The sequence below is a fragment of the Mobula hypostoma genome, chromosome 11 (genome assembly GCF_963921235.1).
Source record: "Mobula hypostoma chromosome 11, sMobHyp1.1, whole genome shotgun sequence".
Lineage (NCBI taxonomy): Eukaryota > Metazoa > Chordata > Chondrichthyes > Myliobatiformes > Myliobatidae > Mobula > Mobula hypostoma.
This window is the reverse complement of record NC_086107.1, coordinates 82,022,865-82,042,682: the sequence shown is the minus strand read 5'-3', so window position 1 is coordinate 82,042,682 and position 19,818 is coordinate 82,022,865. Positions and strand designations below refer to the sequence as shown.

The window sequence follows — 19,818 nt, the reverse complement described above, 5'->3', positions numbered from 1 at the left end:
CAAGATATGCCAACTAGTGGAGTGATGTCACAGCAACAATCTTGCAGTCAATGTCAGTAAGATGAAAGAGCTGATTGTGGACTTCAGGAATGGTAAGACAAAGGAACACATACCAATCCTCAGAGGGATCATAAGTTTCAAGTTCCTGGGGGTCAAGATCTCTGGGAACCTAACCTGGTCCCAACATATCGGTGCAGCTATAAAGGAGGCAAGACAGCAACTATACTTCATTAGGAGTTTGAAGAGATTTGGTATGTCAACAAAAACACTCAAAAACTTCTACAGATGTACCATAGAGAGCATTCTGACAGGCTGCATCACCGTCTAGTATGGGGGGGTGGGGGGCTACTACACAGGACCAAAAGAAAGCTGCAGAGGGTTGTAAATTTAGTCAACTCCATCTTGGGTACTAGCCTACAAAGTACCCAGGACATCTCCAAGGAGCGGTGTCTCAGAAATGCAGCATCCATTATTAAGGACCTCCAGCAGCCAGGGCAGGCCTTTTCTCATTATTACCATCAGGAAGGTGACACAGAAATATGAAGGCACACACTCAGCGATTCAGGAACAGCTTCTTCTCCTCTGCCATCCAATTTCTAAATGAACATTGAACCCGTGAACACTACTTGACTTATTAAATATATATTATTTCTGTTTTGCACGATTTTAATCTATTCAATATACATATACTGTAATTGCTGTACTTATTTATTTTTACTTTTCTCTCTTCTGTATTATGTATTGCATTGAACTGCTGCTGCTGAGTTAACAAATTTCACGACACATGCGATGATAGTAAACCTGATTCTGATTCTATTGGCCTCTGAAATAACATTTCACACTGAGAGAATGGAAAAGCGTGGGCCAATTCCCAGCCCTTGGGAGCCACTGGGTTGGCACTGATGTTGAAATTCACCATTACCTTCAAAGCACAGGCGCAGGTAAATGGTGTATGGTGGAGAACATGCTGGTTGCATCACCGCCTGATACGAGGGGTACAAGCATCACAAGAGGCTGCAGATGGCTGCGGACTCAGCCAGCTCCATCACCGAAGGCCATCTTCAAGAAGCTGTACCTCAGGAAGGCGGCATCCGTCACTAAGTATCCTCACCACTGGGGGTATGCCCTCTTCTCATTACCTACTTCCAGGAGGAGATATAGGAGCCTGAAGACCCACACTGCACATTTTAGGAACAATTTCTTCCTCTACCATCAAATTTCTGAATACAAGAATATTGCCTTGTATTTATTTTTTGCACTCTATTTATTTGATAATTTAAAGTACTTTTACGTCGCTATACTCTACTGCTCCGGCAAAACAACAAATCTCATGCCATATAAGACAGTGTGATTCTGATTCTTAAAATTAAAAAATCTCATCCCAAACACAAGAGATTCTGTAGATGCTGGAACTCACGAGGAGCAACCACAAAACGCTCGAGGAACTCAGTAAAGTCAGACAGAATCTACGGAGAAGAATGAACAGTCGACGTTTTAGACTGAGATCCTTCAATAGGGCTCATCTCCGACACTGCTGCCTATGTCTCAAGATTTCTAGCATCTGCAGAATATATTGTGTTTATGATCTATTACCTACGCCGGGTTTTATTCTACTAGGCCTCGAGCAGGATTCGAACCCACAACTTTCAGGGGTCGGCACCCGAACCGCTGCGCCTCCCTCAGAGAACAAGGCTGCTGGTGATGTCATGACGCACCAAACGCAAGGCGCGTTCTGGTGGCTATAAATAACGCGCCCAGTGACGTCACACGGTAGTGTTTACTTCCGGTGAGCGAGGAAAACTCCGTTTGAATGACAGATTTGGGGCTCCGTCGGGATTCTCCTTCAGTGCTGCCGCACGAAGAGTCACAACTCTGGCGCTTCTATAACCTACCTGCAGAAAGAGCTGCATTAAATTAACGTCTTCTATCTGAAAAAGACGTTTATTTCTGCATAAATTACGTTGGAGGCCGCGAAGAGTGCAGAGCTTATGGATTGGTTAATGGGGTAAGCATGGGTAGTCTCGCCAAATACAGTTGTATTCTTCAATTTTTTGTGAGGAAAGACTGTTTTGCACGCAGTCCTGTATAACGGGATTTTTGCCTGACGGGTACGCATGCTCAGTGGGCGCGGGGCATTAAGGGAGCTGTAGTTTTCGTTGTCCTCAGTGGATGAGAGCTGGCGCCGTTTGGACTGCAAGTACCGGGGTGCACTGCGCCGGCCATAGGCGGCGACCTTATGCCCGTGCATGCGTGCTGGCGGGCTGCACATGGGCAAGGGGTTGGGTTTCCCATGGGCAGATGGTCGTTGCTAAATGGTCGCCAACTCTCCCAGCTCCTGGTGGAGAGCAGGGCTCTAGCCCACCTAAGGAATTGGGATGGACGGCAACCAAACTCTAGGACAATATGAATCAGGGCATCTTGGGGTTGAACCAAATGCCATCCAGTAGGATTGTAACTTTGGTGGTTAACTTCACATTGGGCATCTTATGGGCACGGCTCAGGTTTCATATGCCCATTGTGAAGGTCTTGGAAGGTATGCTTGCGTTTTCCCTACCTTCATAGCTGGCTGCTTGTTTTGTTTCCTCTTGCCCATCCCAATATGGCCAGTAGCAATCCGCATCCTCATTAAAGGCACCTTCACCCCGTTGACGTGAGTCTGTGTCAACCATTTTCATATTTTGCCAACAGTTGTCTGGCTGTTAGAATTGGTCAAATGTACTGAGATACAGTTTTACAAATCATTAGATTATTTCAACACAAATATATTGAGGTGGTACAAGACTGAAATATAAGTGTTACAGTTACAAAGAGAACAGTGAAGGTTCAAAGTAAATTCATTATCAAAGTGCATACATGTTACCATATTACGTTGAGATTCATTTTCTTCCAGACATTTACGGGAAAAAGAAATACAACAGAATTTACAAAAAATAAATACATAAAGCTTGACAAATGCCAATATTTAAAGTGCAGAAAAATGGACAAGGTGGAAATAGAAATAATACTAAAAATGTGAGTTGTATAGAAACCTTGAAAATGAGTCTGTAGATCGTAGAATCAGTTCAGAATTGAGGTGAAATTAATTATTTATCAAACACTTTCATACAAATGATGTAATTCAAAGGGGTTAAGATAATAAATGAAAAATAAAATAAACATTAAAATAAAAGACAAAAAGATGTACACACAAAACACTGGAGGAGCTCAGCAGGTCAGGCAGCATCTATGGAAATGAACAAACATGAACGAGACCCTCTTCAGGACTCGAAAGGAAGGTGGAAGACACCAGAATAAAAAGGTGGAGGGAGGGGAAGAAGGATAGCTAGAAGGTGAAGCCAGGTGGGTGCAAAAGATAAAGGGCTGGAGAGGAAGGAATCTGATGAGGGAGGAGAATGAACTCTAGAAGAAAGGGAAAGTGGAGGGGCACCAGGAGGAGGTGGTCGGCAGGTGAGAAAAGGAGAGGCCAGAGTGGGGAATTGAAGAAGAAGGGAGGGGAAGGGAATTTCTTTTTTATTGGAAGGAGAAATTTCATGCCGTCAGGTTGAAGGCTACCCAGACGGAATATAAGGTATTGCTCCACCACCCTGAGGGTGGCCTCATGATGGCACAAGAGGAGACCGTGGACTGACATGTCGGAAAGGGAATGGGAATCGGAACTAAAACGTTTGGCCACAGGCAGGTTCCACTTTTGGTGAATGGAGTGGACATCCTTGACAAAGCAGTTCCCCCCAGTTTACATCGGGCTTCACCAATGTAGAGGAAGCTGCATCCGGAGCACCGGACACAGTAGACAATCCCAGGAGATTCCCAGGTGAAGTGTTGCCTCACTGGAAGGACTGTTTGGGACCCTGAATGGAGGTGAATGGGCAGATGTAGCACTTCAGCCGTTTGCAGGGCTAAGTGTCAGAAGGGAGATTAGTGAGGACCAATGAAAGGACAAGGGAATCATGGAGGGAGCACAATAAGATCTTGGTTAAAAGCAAGCTTAAATAAATAGGTTTTGAGCTGGCATTAAAAAGTGCCAACTGAGTCTGCATCCCTTGTACAGTGGTGTTAGGTACTGAATTCTCCAGCTTAGGCGCCTTGTTTAAAAAAAACTGACCTACCAATTATCTTTTGAGGGAGATTGTTTAAAGTTAAGAGACCAGCAGAAGAAGACCTGAGAGCTCAAGCAGAGTTAAAAAACAAAACTGATTCTGTGATGTATTCTGGTCCCAGACCATTAAGAGTTTTAAAAATATGTAAGAGAACTTTAAAATCATTTCTGAAAGAGAGAGGAGGCCAATGCAGAGTAGCTAGTACAGGAGTGATATGTTCCTTCGTCCTGGTTTTGGTTAAAAGTCTAGCAGTGGTGTTCTGAATGAGTTGAAATAAGTGAATAGATTTCTTTGGAAAGCCAGTAGAAAGTCCAATACTGTAATCTAGTCTATTGAATATAAAAGCATGAATTAGTTTTTCAGCATTATTACGATACAGAAACAAACATTCCTTTTCAATATTTCTTAAGTGATATAATGCTGCTCTAATCACTTTCTTTATTTGGGATTTAAAATTCAACTCTGAATCAAGGATAACACACAGGCTAGTTACTTCTGATTTTACAAGGGGGGCCAAGTTTATCTCTTTTGGCTTCAGAGGATCTGTCCTGGGTCCAGCACGTAAGTGCAGTTACGAAGAGAGCACACCAGCATCTCTACTTCCCTAGAAGTTTGCGAAGGTTCAGTATGTCATCTAAAATTTTGACAAACTTCTATAGATGTGTGGTGGAGAGTATATTGACTGGCTGCATCACAGTCTGGTATGGAAACACCAATGTCCTTGAATGTGAAAACCCAACAAAAAGTAGTAGATATGGCCCTGTCCATCACGGGTAATTCCTTGCCACAATCGAGCACATCTATGAGCGATGTTGCAAGAAAGCAGCATCTATCATCAGGGACCCTCACCATCCAGCTCATGCTCTCTTCTCGCTGCTGCCATCAGGAAGGAGGTACAGGAGCCTCAAGATTCACACCACCAGGTTCAGGAACGGTTATTACCCCTCAACCATCAAGATTTTGAACCAAAGGTGATAATTTCACTTGCCCCATCACTGAACTGTTCCTACAACCTATGGACTCACTTTCTAGGACTGCTTTTTAATTTTTAATTTTTTTTTTACTTTCATTTGTATTTGTACAGTTTGTCTTTTGTCACTTGTCCATCCTGTTGAGGGTGATCTTTCATTGATTCTATTATGTTTCTTGTATCCTGTCTTCTCCTATCATTTTGGATCTCCCCTCCCCCTCCCACTTTCAAATCTCTTACTAACTCTTCCTTCAGTTAGTCCTGACAAAGGGTCTCGGCCTGAAACGTCGACTGCGCCTCTTCCTATAGATGCTGCTTGGCCTGCTGTGTTCACCAGCAACTTTGATGTATGTTGCTTGAATTTCCAGCATCTGCAGAATTCCTGTTGTTTGCGTTTAAATTGACTGACCAGCAAGCTTTAGGGTTCATATGCTGAATCCTGTTTCAATACCTCATGCAACACACATCAAAGTTGCTGGTGAATGCAGCAGGCCAGGCAGCATCTCTAGGAAGAGGTACAGTCGACGTTTCGGGCCGAGACCCTTTGTCAGGACTAACTGAAGGAAGAGTTAGTAAGAGATTTGAAAGTGGGAGGGGGAGGGGAGATCCAAAATGATAGGAGAAGACAGGAGGGGGAGGGATGTAGCCAAGAGCTGGACAGGTGATTGGCAAAGGGGATATGAGAGGATCATGGGACAGGAGGCCCAGGGAGGAGGGAAAGGGGGGAGGGAACCCAGAGGATGGGCAAGGGGTATAGTCAGGGGGACAGAGGGAGAAAAAGGAGAGTGAGAGAAAGAATGTGTGTATAAAAATAAATAACGGATGGGGTACGGGGGGGAGGTGGGGCATTAGCGGAAGTTAGAGAAGTCAATGTTCATGCCATCAGGTTGGAGGCTACCCAGACGGAATATAAGGTGTTGTTCCTCCAACCTGAGTGTGGCTTCATCTTTACAGTAGAGGAGGCCGTGGATAGACATATCAGAATGGGAATGGGATGTGAAATTAAAATGTGTGACCACTGGGAGATCCTGCTTTCTCTGGCGGACAGAGCGTAGGTGTTCAGCAAAACGATCTCCCAGCCTGCGTTGGGTCTCGCCAATATATAGAAGGCCACATCAGGAGCACTGGACGCAGTATATCAATACCTCATGCTGTTATAGTTGGTTAATAACATGTTCTTGTGTCCATATTCTAATTGTTCTCATGCTGCTTGCATTGACTAGTTTTAGTTTATCCAACTTTCGGTAATTTATCTCTTCTCCCCCCCCACCACCCCATTTCTCTCTGTTTTCCATTCCATATTCCTGCTCCCCCTTACCCCTTTTTGTCTCTTCACCTCCTGGTGCCCCTCCTCCTTCCCTTTCCCCCTTCATCCACTCTCTTCTCCTATCAGGTTCTTTTTCCCATTACCCATTACCACCTATCACCTCTCAGGTTCTCACTTCTCCTCTCGCTTCCCCTTCCCCCTCACTTGGTCCCCTGCCAGCTTGTGTTCCTTTGCACTCCCCCCCCCCAGCCCCCAACCACCTTGATCTGGTTTCTTCCTGCTTTCTTTCCTGTCCGGGTGAAGTGTCTCAACCTGAAATGTCGACTCTGTTCCTCTCTGCTGATGCTGCCTGACCTGCTGAGTTCCTGCAGCATTTTGTGTGCGTTGCATTCACCAGGATTTGATATATTTCATGCCACAGTTGGATGTTCCAAACACTAAGATAAATCGTGACTTGAATTATGATTACTCCACAATGAATCAAAGGAGAGCATGTATCTCATGACCGATTTGATAGAAAGTTTGGAAAGTGGCAGTCATTATGTGCACGTACCTTGTATTAATAAGCACTATACTGTACCTTGATAAATAAAAAACGTGATACTGGGCTGAAATCCCTATTTGTCTTTGAATTAGTGCCAGAGGGATCTTCTATCCACCTCTGAGGGTAGTCAACGGCTCAGTGCATTATGCCTCAATCCTATATTGGATTGCAAATTTGTAATCATCTGTCTGTGGAGTGGAGCTCAGACCTTAGTTCAGTATGAAGGAAAAATACTTTACTGGATACAAAGGATTCATTCAAAAGCAAAATTCTGCTAACTATTATTGCCTTATTTATTTCCACATGGACTGAGATGCAGTGAAAAATGGTCTTGCATACAGATTACACAGATCAATTAATTACAGTAGTGCATTGAAGTAAAACAATAAGTGTTACATTTACAGAGAAAGTGCCGTGAAGGTACACCAGAAAGTAAGGAAGTAAATTATGAGATCGAGTCCATCTCATCAAAGTAGGGAACCATTCAGTGGTCTTCTAATAGTGGCATAGGAGTTGTTCTTGAGCCTAGTGGTATGTGCTTTCATCCTTCTGTATCTTCTACCTGAAGGGAGAGGAGAGGAGAAAGAATGTCCAGGTGAGGTCTTTGACTACGTTGCATGCTTTACTTTACTTTATTGTCTCCAAACACTAGAGTGTACAATCATCACAGCGATACTTGATTCTGCGCTTCGCGCTCCCTGGAGTACAAATCGATAGTAAATATAATAAAAGTTTAAATTATAAATCATAAATAGAAAATAGAAAAGGGAAAGTAAGGTAGTGCAGGAAGCAGGAAGTGTTGACAGAGTGCATGGAGGGGAGGCTGGTTTCCAGGATATGCTGAGCTATGTCCATATCTCTGCAGTTTCTTGCAGGCACAGGCAAAGCAGTTACCTTACCAAGCCATGATGCATTCAGATAGGATGCTTTCTGTGGTTCATTGATTAAAAATTTGGTGAGGGTCAAAGGGGGCATGCCAAATTTCTTTAGCCCCCAAGGAAGTAAGGGCACTGGTGAGCTTTCTTGCTGGAAATGTTAAGCAGAACACTTCATTTGCTGAACTATCTAAAGTTTTAACTGTTTTCTCAGCGGACACTACTTCAGCGGCTGCATATTTTCCAGCATTTTAGTTTTTATTGTATCAGAATCAGGTTTATATCACTGGTATATATCTTGAAATGTGTTGTTTTATGGCAGCAATACATTGTAATACATAATCAACAATCTAAAATTTGCAATTAGATATATATCTTCCCTACAGTGGATTCAGGTTAATTGGGATGTATTGAGACCAAGTACATCTTAGCCCAATTAAGCAGCTGCCACATTTAGCTGAAGTTTCATGGAAATAGTTAAAACTGTATTTTAAAAAAAGACAAACTACCATTAACTGAGTACCAAATGATGTATTTAAGTGAAATACAGAACAAATTGGAGCACTGCCAAAACTAATACAATACTACAAAACTCTGTAATAGTTCCTGATAATTATTGGAGGAATTAATCCAGTGTACTCTGCCTGTTCTTTTGATTGACTGTAATTGAATAAAATCAGGGCAGGTAAGGGACTGCTTTCAAACAATGCTTTCAGTAGTTGTATCCTCCAAATCTTCATTTTCATTGTAACATTCAAGATGATTGTCAATATCTTCAAATTCTACATAGCCCTAACTTGCTGAAGTAGTGAAATAATTTCTAGCATCTCCTAGCCTGAATGCTTGAAACTGCAGTGAACAAAACGGTTCTGAATTGTCTTGATGTTTATTACTCAGCAGTTATCAGTGACAGAAATCACTGGTTTTTGAACACAAACACATGCAAGCTTTTTAAAAATTGTTCATGGTGTAATGTCGAATGGCCACACAATGTGCATGTGACTAACGCTATTTAAAAACTGCTTGGCAACAGTCTTCCATCCCAATTAAGCAGCAAAGTACCCCAAATAAACAAAGGGAATCCCGGCTATTGTCTTGATTAGTTTTTGTTCTTTAAAAGTTGTCCGACATAAGCAGCTTCTCCGATTAACCGATGGCCCAATTAACTGGAATTCACTGTTTATGTAAAATTAAATCAGAGGTTGACCCTACCAACTGTTGGCCTCAAGTTGTTAAATCAACCAGCTTTTGGTATTGTCAATGGCGGTGTCATCTTGTCAAGAGGTCAGTTTTCCAGCAACTAGTGGAATTACAGAATTTTTTTTTGTTCCGTCCCCACTCCCACCCATATAATTTTCTTAATATTAAGTTTCTACATTTGTACTTTATTTTCCACCCCCATTGTTTAGAGAAAGATAAAGCCCAACAATTGAATAAGGCTAAGACAAATATGAAGATAAAGTTAATCAATTTTGCAGGATTATCGAAAGACCAGCCCAGTTATTGAGTCTGCATATGGAAATGAAGTGCAGTAAGAGGTAAAGAGTTGTCCCTACACTGATTTTAAAAGTTGCTGTCTCAGGAACATTAGCAGGGAAGTTGGAAGAAAGGGTTGTTTCTGTACCTTTAATACTAGTGGTGGTTGTCTGTCTTATCCGATGACAGGAAACCTGTGCGGCCCAGCTTTTAAAGTTGAAAAGCTGTCGCACTGGTCAGTTCCACTCTTTCTACCTTGGAAGTCCGAGCCCAGTGCCTTGTCGCAAACTGAGGTCTTACTTGTTTGCAGTGGATGGCCAAGACTACTTCTGCGCCTTGTCGTGCCCTTTGCTCTCTATGGAGCATTGCAGAACTGCCTTCCCAGCCATTGGACCTCACTGCTGATCTTTTCCACCCAGTCTGGCGGAGCTGACTTCATATGGTAGGACAGGCATATCCCTCTCTCACAGGGATATGAGGTCCATTGGCTAACCTCACCTGGTTTAGCCCATCTGTTGAAATGTTGTACCAGGGTGTGGCTGCTGTCACATGCAAACTGTTACTTGGAGACACGGATGAGAACTGAGTGTCCGGTGGGGACCAAAGGTGAGGGAACTGCCCTAGAATGGACATGACGAGCCTCTTCACCAGAGATGCTACCCCTCCCTGGACACCCCATGCACTCTACTTTAAGCATAAAAGATAATGCTTATGTTGGGGAATAGTGCACATTCTTCTTTAAATAAATGTATTTATTTAAAGAAATAACTCAATGTCTAAACATAGTAACATAGAAAACCTACAGCACAATGCAGGCCCTTCAGCCCACAATGCTGTGCTGAAATTAGCTCGGCATAGTCCTCTATTTTCCTAAGCTCCATGGACTAATACTAATAGACTGCTAAAACTCAGTCTGTTGGATTCACAGAGGTGGGTTCGTGCCACCATCCCATGAGGTAGCTCACTTCAAAATGTTTTCGTTGCTTGGCTGCAATTGCAAACACCACTGTTTATTAAATGATACTATGTTATTAGCAAGTCCAAGGAAAACCAAATCCATCCATTTAACTGGGGGAAATCAACTTGCAGTTGGGTCATATTTCACTGGTCCAGATTAGAGTCATTGCGGCAAGGAAGTCAGCAGCTAAAGTAGGTCAGGCCTGAAATGTCACAGATTCAGCAGGCTGTATGCTCCATGCGAGAGCAAGATTAATTTCAGAATGCAGTCAGGGAAACTAAATCTCCTCAGCTTGCCTGAAGTAGTGGCTTCAGTATTTGAATACATTTATTAAAGGAGAATGTGCACTATTTCCCAACATAGGCAATGTCTTTTATTGTTTAATATGCCATCTTGTTTCTCTGTGTAATGTTATCTTCACTTTGAACATCATTTAATGCTTAGGAAGATGTGAACTTGCCTCTAGACATCTGAACCTGCTCTGTGCTCTAATTCTGACATTTCAAAAGTTGTTTAGAATCACGAAGGGCTTGCGTGACTGCAGCCCCTTGGTGGTTTTGCATATTTCCTAACTCCTGCTTCACGTCTACCTTGAAATATATTTGAGCACTTTACAGGTTTGCAGCTGCAAGAATTTTAAAAAGAAAAGTGCACGGGGTGATGTGCACATTGGAGAATGAAAAAGGTGCACACAAGCATTTTGCATGTTAAAGCTGGCCGTGGCTGCACATTCCTTATCAGCCTAACCAGAGTAATAATAGGGGTGTTTCGGAGAATTCTAAAATGAAACCGGAATGGATAACAAGAATGGAAATATTAGAGCTGATGTTTACAAGTTTATGAGTATGTATGTAATGCTATCATGAGCCATGTCTGAAGTTTGGAGGATATCGTCTTACCGTAGTTTGCTAACCCTTTATAGCCTTCCTCGGAAGTTCAAATTCAATTGTCTTCCAAATGCAATCAGAATCAGGTTTAATATCTCTGGCATATGCTGTGAAATTTGTTGTTTTGCAGCAGTACATTGCAATGCATAAAAAAAATATGAACTACAATAAGAAATATATTTGCGTCCATTCAGAAATTTGATAGCGGAGGGGAAGAAGTTTTACTTAAACTGTTGAGTGTGTGCCTTCAGGCTCCTGTATGTCCTCCTTGAAGGTAGAAAAGACTGAGACATAGGAGCAGAATTAGGCCACTTGGTCTATTGAGTCTGCTCTGCCTTTCCATCATGGCTGAATTACTATCCCTCTTAACCCCATTTTCCTGTAACCTTTGGTGCTCTGACTAACCAAGAATCTATCCACCCCCACTTTAAGTATACACAATGAATTGGCCTCCACAGCTGTCCATGGCAATGAATTCCACAGATTCACCACGGTCTGCTAAAGGAATTCCTTCCCCTCTCTGTTACAAATGGACTTCCCTCTATTCACTCCCCATCCCCTCTGTCTAGGTCTTTCAATATTCGATAGATTTCAATGAGGTCCACCCCCCCACCCCCCATTCTTCTAAACTCCAGCAAGGTATCACAGAGCCAACAAACGCTACTCATACGTAAACCCTTTCATTCTCGGAATCATCCTCATGAACATCCTCTGTGCCCTCTACAGTGCCGGCACATCTGTTTTTAGATTAAGGGGCCCACAACCGCTCATAATACTCTGAGTGCAATGTGACCTATGCCTCAGAAAGTCTCAGTATCACATCATTGTTTTTATATTCTAGTCCACTCAAAATGAATGTTAATATTGCATTTGTATTCCTTACCACTGACTCAACTTGCAAGGTAACCTTTAGGGAATCCTGCATAAAGATTCCTTAGTCCCTTTACACCTTTGATTATTGAATATTTTAGAAGATAATCCACGTTTTTATTCTTTTTACTGACTATACACCACTTCCCAACACTATGTTCCATCTGTCGCTTCTTTGCCTTCCTGCTTCCTCAACAGTGCTTGCCCCTCCACCTATCTTTATATCATCTGCAAACTTGGCCAGCCAACCTGAAAAGGCCCCCTTTATTCTAACTCTTTGCCTCCTACCAGTCGGCAGATCTTCTATCCATGCTAATATCTTTCCTATAATACTATGAGCTCTGAATCTTGTTAAGCAGCCTCATGTGCTGTACCTTGACAAAAGCCTTCTGAAGATCCAAGTAAACAATATCTGCTGATTCTTGTTTGTCTATCCTGTATGTTATTTCCTCAAAGGATTCCAATAGATTTGTCAGGCAAGATTTCCCCGTAAAGAAACCATGCTGACTGTGGCCTATTTTATCACGTGCTTCCAAGTATCCCAAAATCTCATCCTTAATAATGGACTCCAACATCTTTCCAACCACTGAGGTCAGACTAACTGGCCTATAATTTCCTTCTGCCTCTGTCCCTTCTTGAAGAGTGGAGTGACATTTGCAAATTTCTAGCTCTCTGAAACATAGAAAATAGGTGCAGGAGTAGGCCACTTGGCCCTTCGAGCCTGCACCGCCATTCAGTATGATCATGGCTGATCATCCAACTCAGAACCCTGTACCAGCCTTCCCTCCATACCCCCTGATCCCTTTAGCCACAATGGCCATATCTAACTCCCTCTTAAATATAGCCAATGAACTGGCCTCAACTGTTTCCTGTGGCAGAGAATTCCACAGATCCACCACTCTCTGTGTGAAGAAGTTTTTCCTAATCTCGGTCCTAAAAGGCTTCCCCTTTATCCTCAAACTGTGACCCCTCGTTCTGGACTTCCCCAACATCGGAAACAATCTTCCTGCATCTAGCCTGTCCAATCCCTTTAGGATTTTAAACATTTCAATCAGATCCCCCCTCAATCTTCTAAATTCCAACGAGTATAAGCCTAGTTCATCCAGTTTTCAATCATATGAAAGTCCTGCCATCCCAGGAATCAATCTGGTGAACCTTCTTTGTATTCCCTCTATGGCAAGGATGTCTTTCCTCAGATTAGGGGACCAAAACTGCACACAATACTCCAGGTGTGGTCTCACCAAGGCCTTGTACAACTGCAGTAGTACCTCCCTGCTCCTGTACTCGAATCCTCTTGCTATAAATGCCAGCATACCGTTCGCCTTTTTCACCGCCTGCTGTACCTGCATGCCCACTTTCAATGACTGGTGTATAATGACACCCAGGTCTCGTTGCACCTCCCCTTTTCCTAATCGGCCACCATTCAGATAATAATCTGTTTTTGCCACCAAAGTGGATAACTTCACGTTTATCCACATTAAATTGCATCTGCCATGAATTTGCCCACTCACCTAACCTATCCAAGTCACCCTGTATCCTCTTAGCATCCTCCTCACAGCTAACACTGCTTCGTGTCATCCGCAAACCTGGAGATGCTGCATTTAATTCTCTCATCCAAGTCATTAATATATATTGTAAACAACTGGGGTCCCAGCACTCAGCCTTGTGGTACCCCACTAGTCACTGCCTGCCATTCTGAAAAGGTCCCATTTATTCCCACTGTATGCTTCCTGTCTGCCAACCAATCCTCTATCCACATCAATATCTTACCCCCAATACCGTGTGCTTTAAGTTTGCACACTAATCTCCTGTGTGGGACCTTGTCAAAAGCCTTTTGAAAATCCAAATATACCACACCCACTGGTTCTCCCCTATCCACTCTACTAGTTACATCCAAAAAATTCTATGAGATTCATCAGACATGATTTTCCTTTCACAAATCCATGCTGACTTTGTCCGATGATTTCACCGCTTTCCAAATGTGCTGTTATCACATCTTTGATAACTGACCCTAGCAGTTTCCCCACCACCGATGTTAGGCTAACCGGTCTATAATTCCCTGGTTTCTCTCTTCCTCCTTTTTTAAAAAGTGGGGTTACATTAGCCACCCTCCAATCCTCAGGAACTAGTCCAGAATCTAAAGAGTTTTGAAAAATTATCACTAATGCATCCACTATTTCTTGGGCTACTTCCTTAAGCACTCTGGGACGCAGACCATCTGGCCCTGGGGATTTATCCGCCTTTAATCCCTTCAATTTACCTAACACCACTTCCCTACTAACATGTATTTCCCTCAGTTCCTCCATCTCACTGGACCCTCTGTCCCCTACTATTTCCGGAAGATTATTTATGTCCTCCTTAGTGAAGACAGAACCAAAGTAATTATTCAATTGGTCTGCCATGTCCTTTCTCCCCATAATCAATTCACCTGTTTCTGTCTGCAGGGGACCTACATTTGTCTTAACCAATCTTTTTCTTTTCACATATCTATAAAAGCTTTTACAGTCATTTTTTATGTTCACTGCCAGTTTTCTCTCATAATCTTTTTTCCCCTTCGTAATTAAGCCCTTTGTCCTCCTCTGCTGAACTCTGAATTTCTCCCAGTCCCCAGGTGAGCCACTTTTTCTGGCTAATTTGTATGCTTCTTCTTTGGAATTGATACTATCCCTAATTTCCCTTGTCAGCCACGGGTGCACTACCTTCCTTGATTTATTCTTTTGCCACACTGGGATGAACAATTGTTGTAGTTCATCCATGCGATCTTTAAATGCTTGCCATTACATATCCACCGTCAACCCTTTAAGTGTCATTTGCCAGTCTATCTTAGCTAATTCACGTCTCATACCTTCAAAGTTACCCTTCTTTAAGTTCAGAACCTTTGTTTCTGAATTAACTATGTCACTCTCCATCTTAATGAAGAATTCCACCATATTATGGTCACTCTTATCCCAAGGGGCCTCTCATGACAAGATTGCTAATTAACCCTTCCTCATTGCTCAATACCCAGTCTAGAATAGCCTGCTCTCTAGTTGGTTCCTCGACATGTTGGTTCAAAAAACCATCCCGCATACATTCCAAGAAATCTTCTTCCTCAGCACCCTTACCAATTTGGTTCACCCAGTCTACATGTAGATGGAAGTCACCCATTGTAACTGCTGTTCCTTTATTGCACACATTTCTAATTTCCTGTTTAATACCATCCCCAACCTCACTACTACTGTTAGGTGGCCTGTACACAACTCCCACCAGCGTTTTCTGTCCCTTTGTGTTATGCAGCTCTACCCATATCGATTCCACATCCTCCCAGCTTGTGTCCTTCCTTTCTATTGCGTTAATCTCCTCTCTAACCAGCAATGCCACCCCACCTCCTTTTCTTTCATGTCTATCCCTCCTGAATATTGAATATACCTGAATGTTGAGCTCCCATCCTTCGTCACCCTGGAGCCATGTGGAACCATTCCAGAATCTATTGATTCTTGAAAGATCACTACTAATGCCTCCACAATCTCTTCAGCCTCTTTCAGAACCTTGGGATGTAGTCCATCTGGTCCAGGTGACTTATCGACATTCAGACCTTTCAGCTTCCCAAGCACCTTCTCCTTAGTAATAGCAACTACACTTACTTCTGCCCCCTAACACACTCGAACTTCTGGCACACTACTAGTGTCTTCTACAGTGAAGACTGATGTAAAATACTTATTAAGCTCATCCAGCATTTCTTTGTCCCCCATTGCTATCTCTTCAGTATCATTTTACAGTAGTCTGAGATGTACTCTTGCCGCTCTTAATCTTGATAGATCTGAAAAACCTTTAATATTCTTTTTGATATTATTGGGTAGCTTACCTTCATATTTCATCTTTTCTCTCCTTATGGTTTTTAGTTGCCTTCTGTGTTTTTTTTTGAAGCTTCCCAATCCTCTATAACATCCCACCAATGTTTGCTCTATTATATGTCCTCTCTTTTGCTTTTGTGCTGTTTTGACTTTCCTTGTCAGCCATGGTTGCCTCATCCTCCCTTCTATCGTAACCATATGTGCTGTGTGCTGCTGGTAATGTGTTTTGCACCCTGACCCTGGAGGAACACTTCATTTGGTTATATTAACATAGAACATAGAATAGTACAGCTCAGTACAGGCCCTTCGGCTCACAATGTTGTGCCGACCCTCAAACCCCGCCTTCCATATAAGCCCCCACCTTAAATTCATCCATATACCTGTCTAGTAGTCTCTTAAACTTCACTAGTGTATCTGCCTCCACCACTGACTCAGGCAGTGCATTCCACGCACCAACCACTCTCTGAGTAAAAAACCTTCCTCTAATATCCCCCTTGAACTTCCCATCCCTTACCTTAAAGCCATGTCCTCTTGTGTTGAGCAGTGGTGCCCTGGGGAAGAGTTGCTGGCTATCCACTCGATCTATTCCTCTTATTATCTTGTACACCTCTATCATGTCTCCTCTCATCCTCCTTCTCTCCAAAGAGTAAAGCCCTAGCTCCCTTAATCTCTGATCATAATGCATACTTTCTAAACCAGGCAGCATCCTGGTAAATCTCCTCTGTACCCTTTCCAATGCTTCCACATCCTTCCTATAGTGAGGTGACCAGAACTGGACACAGTACTCCCAAGTGTGGCCTAACCAGAGTTTTATAGAGCTGCATCATTACATCGCGACTCTTAAACTTTGTCCCTCGACTTATGAAAGCTAACACCCCATAAGCTTTCTTAACTACCCTATCCACCTGTGAGGCAACTTTCAGGGATCTGTGGACATGTACCCCGAGATCCCTCTGCTCCTCCACACTACCAAGTATCCTGCCATTTACTTTGTACTCTGCCTTGGAGTTTGTCCTTCCAAAATGTACCACCTCACACTTCTCCGGGTTGAACTCCATCTACCACTTCTCAGCCCACTTCTGCATCCTACAAATGTCTCTCTGCAATCTTTGACAATCCTCCACACTATCTACAACACCACCAACCTTTGTGTTGTCTGCAAACTTGCCAACCCACCTTTCTACCCCCACATCCAGGTCGTTAATAAAAATCACGAAAAGTAGAGGTCCCAGAACAGATCCTTGTGGGACACCAGTAGTCACAATCCTCCAATCTGAATGTACTCCCTCTACCACCACCCTCTGCCTTCTGCAGCAAGCCAATTCTGCATCCACCTGGCCAAGCTTCCCTGGATCCCATGCCTTCTAACTTTTTGAATAAGCCTACGGTGTGGAACCTTGTTGAATGGCTTACTAAAATCCATATAGATCACATCCACTGCACTACCCTCATCTATATGCCTGGTCACCTCCTCAAAGAACTCTTATCAGGCTTGTTAGACATGATCTGCCCTTCACAAAGCCATGCTGACTGTCCCTGACCGGACCATGATTCTCTAAATGCCGATAGATCCTATCTCTAAGAATTTTTTCCAACAGCTTTCCCACCACAGACGTAAGTTTCACTGGTCTACAATTACCCGGACTATCCCTACTATCTTTTTTGAATAAGGGGACAACATTCACCTCCCTCCAATCCTCCGGTACCATTCCCGTGGACAACAAGGACATAAAGATCCTAGCCAGAGGTTCAGCAATCTCTTCTCTCACCTCGTGGAGCAGCCTGGGGAATATTCCGTCAGGCCCCAGGGACTTATCTGTCCTAATGCATTTTAACAACTCCAACACCTCCTCTCCCTTAATATCAACATGCTCCAGAACATCAACCTCACTCATATTGTCCTCACCATCATCAAGTTCCCTCTCATTGGTGATTACCGAAGAGAAGTATTCATTGAGGACCTCGCTCACTTCCACAGCCTCCAGGCACATCTTCCCACCTTTATCTCTAATCGGTCCTACCTTCACTCCTGTCATCCTTTTTTTCTTCACATAATTGAAGAATGCCTTGGGGTTTTCCTTTACCCTACTCGCCAAGGCCTTCTCATGCCCCCTTCTTGCTCTTCTCAGCCCCTTCTTAAGCTCCTTTCTTGCTTCCCTATATTCCCCAATAGACCCATCTGATCCTTGCTTCCTAAACCTCATGTATGCTGCCTTCTTCCACCTGACTAGATTTTCCACCTCACTTGTCAACCATGGTTCTCTACCATTCTTTATCTCCCTCACCGGGACAAATTTATCCCTAACATCCCACAAGAGATCTCTAAATATCGACCACATGTCCATAGTACATTTCCCTGCAAAAACATCATCCCAATTCACACCCGCAAGTTCTAGCCTTATAGCCTCATAATTTGACTTTCCCCAAATAAAAATTTTCCTGTATGGTTGAATGATAATTAAACTTAAGAAGGAATGGTGATAAATTTCCAGGTCAGGACAGTATACAGTTTGGAGGGGAAACTGTGGACAGTAGTGTTCTTGTGTATGTGCTGCCTGTATCTTTCTTGTTAGTAGAGGTCTTGGCTTGGGAGGTGCTGACTAATCTTCCCAAATGAAACTACGAATGACATTAGGCAGTATAGCATGAGACTTCTATATATGGAACTTCAGTAGCAGAGCACAATTGTTGTATTTGATGCAGAACTTTTGAGAAGGTAGTACAGAGATAGTGTGATTTATCATTGGGCCTGTCTTGATCCTTTCTTGGGAGTACTTTCACTGGATGGCAGGTCATTCTATTTCTTAAGTGTTTGTACAATGAGTTAAAAAGCTCTTGGTGGTACTAAGAAATTGATGGTCAATTAGTGTTTTTAGCTTGAGGTACCAGTTAGATACAGAGGTTTCCAACTTGGGGTTACACACCCCTTACTTAATGGTATTGGTCCACGACATAAAAAAAGGTTGGGAATTCCTGAGTTAGAAGTAGCTAGGCTGCAGGACTAAGGAAGCTGTTCACTTTCAGACAAATATAATGGGCAGGTCAGTTTTTGCTCTATATTTGCTTCTGGTTAATAAGGGGTAGGCATTCTGCCCTCTTCCCCACCCACATGGTTATAAGTCAGCACACCATGGGAAGTATCAAATATAAAATTATTCTAGCAATTGTTTGTAGCTGCATGGGATCCCTGGGTAACTATTAATTTGCTTTGTGGGATGTTTCTAATTTCTCCATATTTAAACGAGATCCATAAGGAAGGAACTTGAGTGTATTCCATTAAATTGCCAATTGGTACCAAGTTCCTCTAACAGATTTAGTGATATATACAACCAAAGAGCAGGACGTTTACTAAAATTAGAACAACACAGAGAAGTAAGCACAAGGATGAAATTCATGAAGGGTTCCATACAAGCAGCAAAAAGAATGACTTGTGTCTACTTCTCCCATTGCCCACCATTATTTGCTCATTCATCATCAAAATGCAAAACTCATCAGTAACCAAATAAAGGGTACCTGTGTGACAGTTTAAACCTCTGCTGAGTCAGAGACAGACTGAGACCTGAGCATAAACTGAAGGTACTGAATTGTTAGAATGGGTGGCTTTTGGCTAATGTTAAACTGAGGACTCATCTATTTCCATAGCAGCAGTGAAAGTGTTTTTTCTGAGCATTGCAGTCTTCTGTTTGGCCTGTTTGAAAGTAAAATATAATACAGCATTAAACAAGGACAGGAATTGTTTTGATGTAATGGGGGAAAATGTGTCACTTATCAACATCATCAAAAATAGATTAAATTGTCATTTATCTCTATTGTGACTTGGCTGCCACATTTGACATTTATCATTTTGTATTTAGAGATACAGCGTGGAGTAGGCTCTTCTGGCCCTCTGAGCCGGGCCACCCAAGTGATCCCTCCAAAAACCCAATTTAACACAAACCTAATCACAGGACAATTCAGTTAACCTACCCGGTACACCTTTGGACTGTGGGAGGAAACTGGAGCTCCCAGAGGAAACCAACGCGCTTATGGGAAGGATATACA

General features: G+C 42.8%; 1 protein-coding gene across 1 annotated transcript in view; it reads left to right on the top strand.

The window, feature by feature from the left end:
* The first annotated feature begins 1,800 nt into the window (after positions 1 to 1,800).
* LOC134353874 (MOB kinase activator 2-like) overlaps positions 1,801 to 19,818 on the top strand; it is an 82,271-nt gene continuing 64,253 nt past the window's right edge. The window contains exon 1 of the mRNA XM_063062373.1: positions 1,801 to 2,005. Within this exon, the coding sequence (XP_062918443.1) occupies positions 1,989 to 2,005 (17 nt within the window). The 5' untranslated portion in view covers positions 1,801 to 1,988. The remainder of the gene's footprint in view (positions 2,006 to 19,818) is intronic.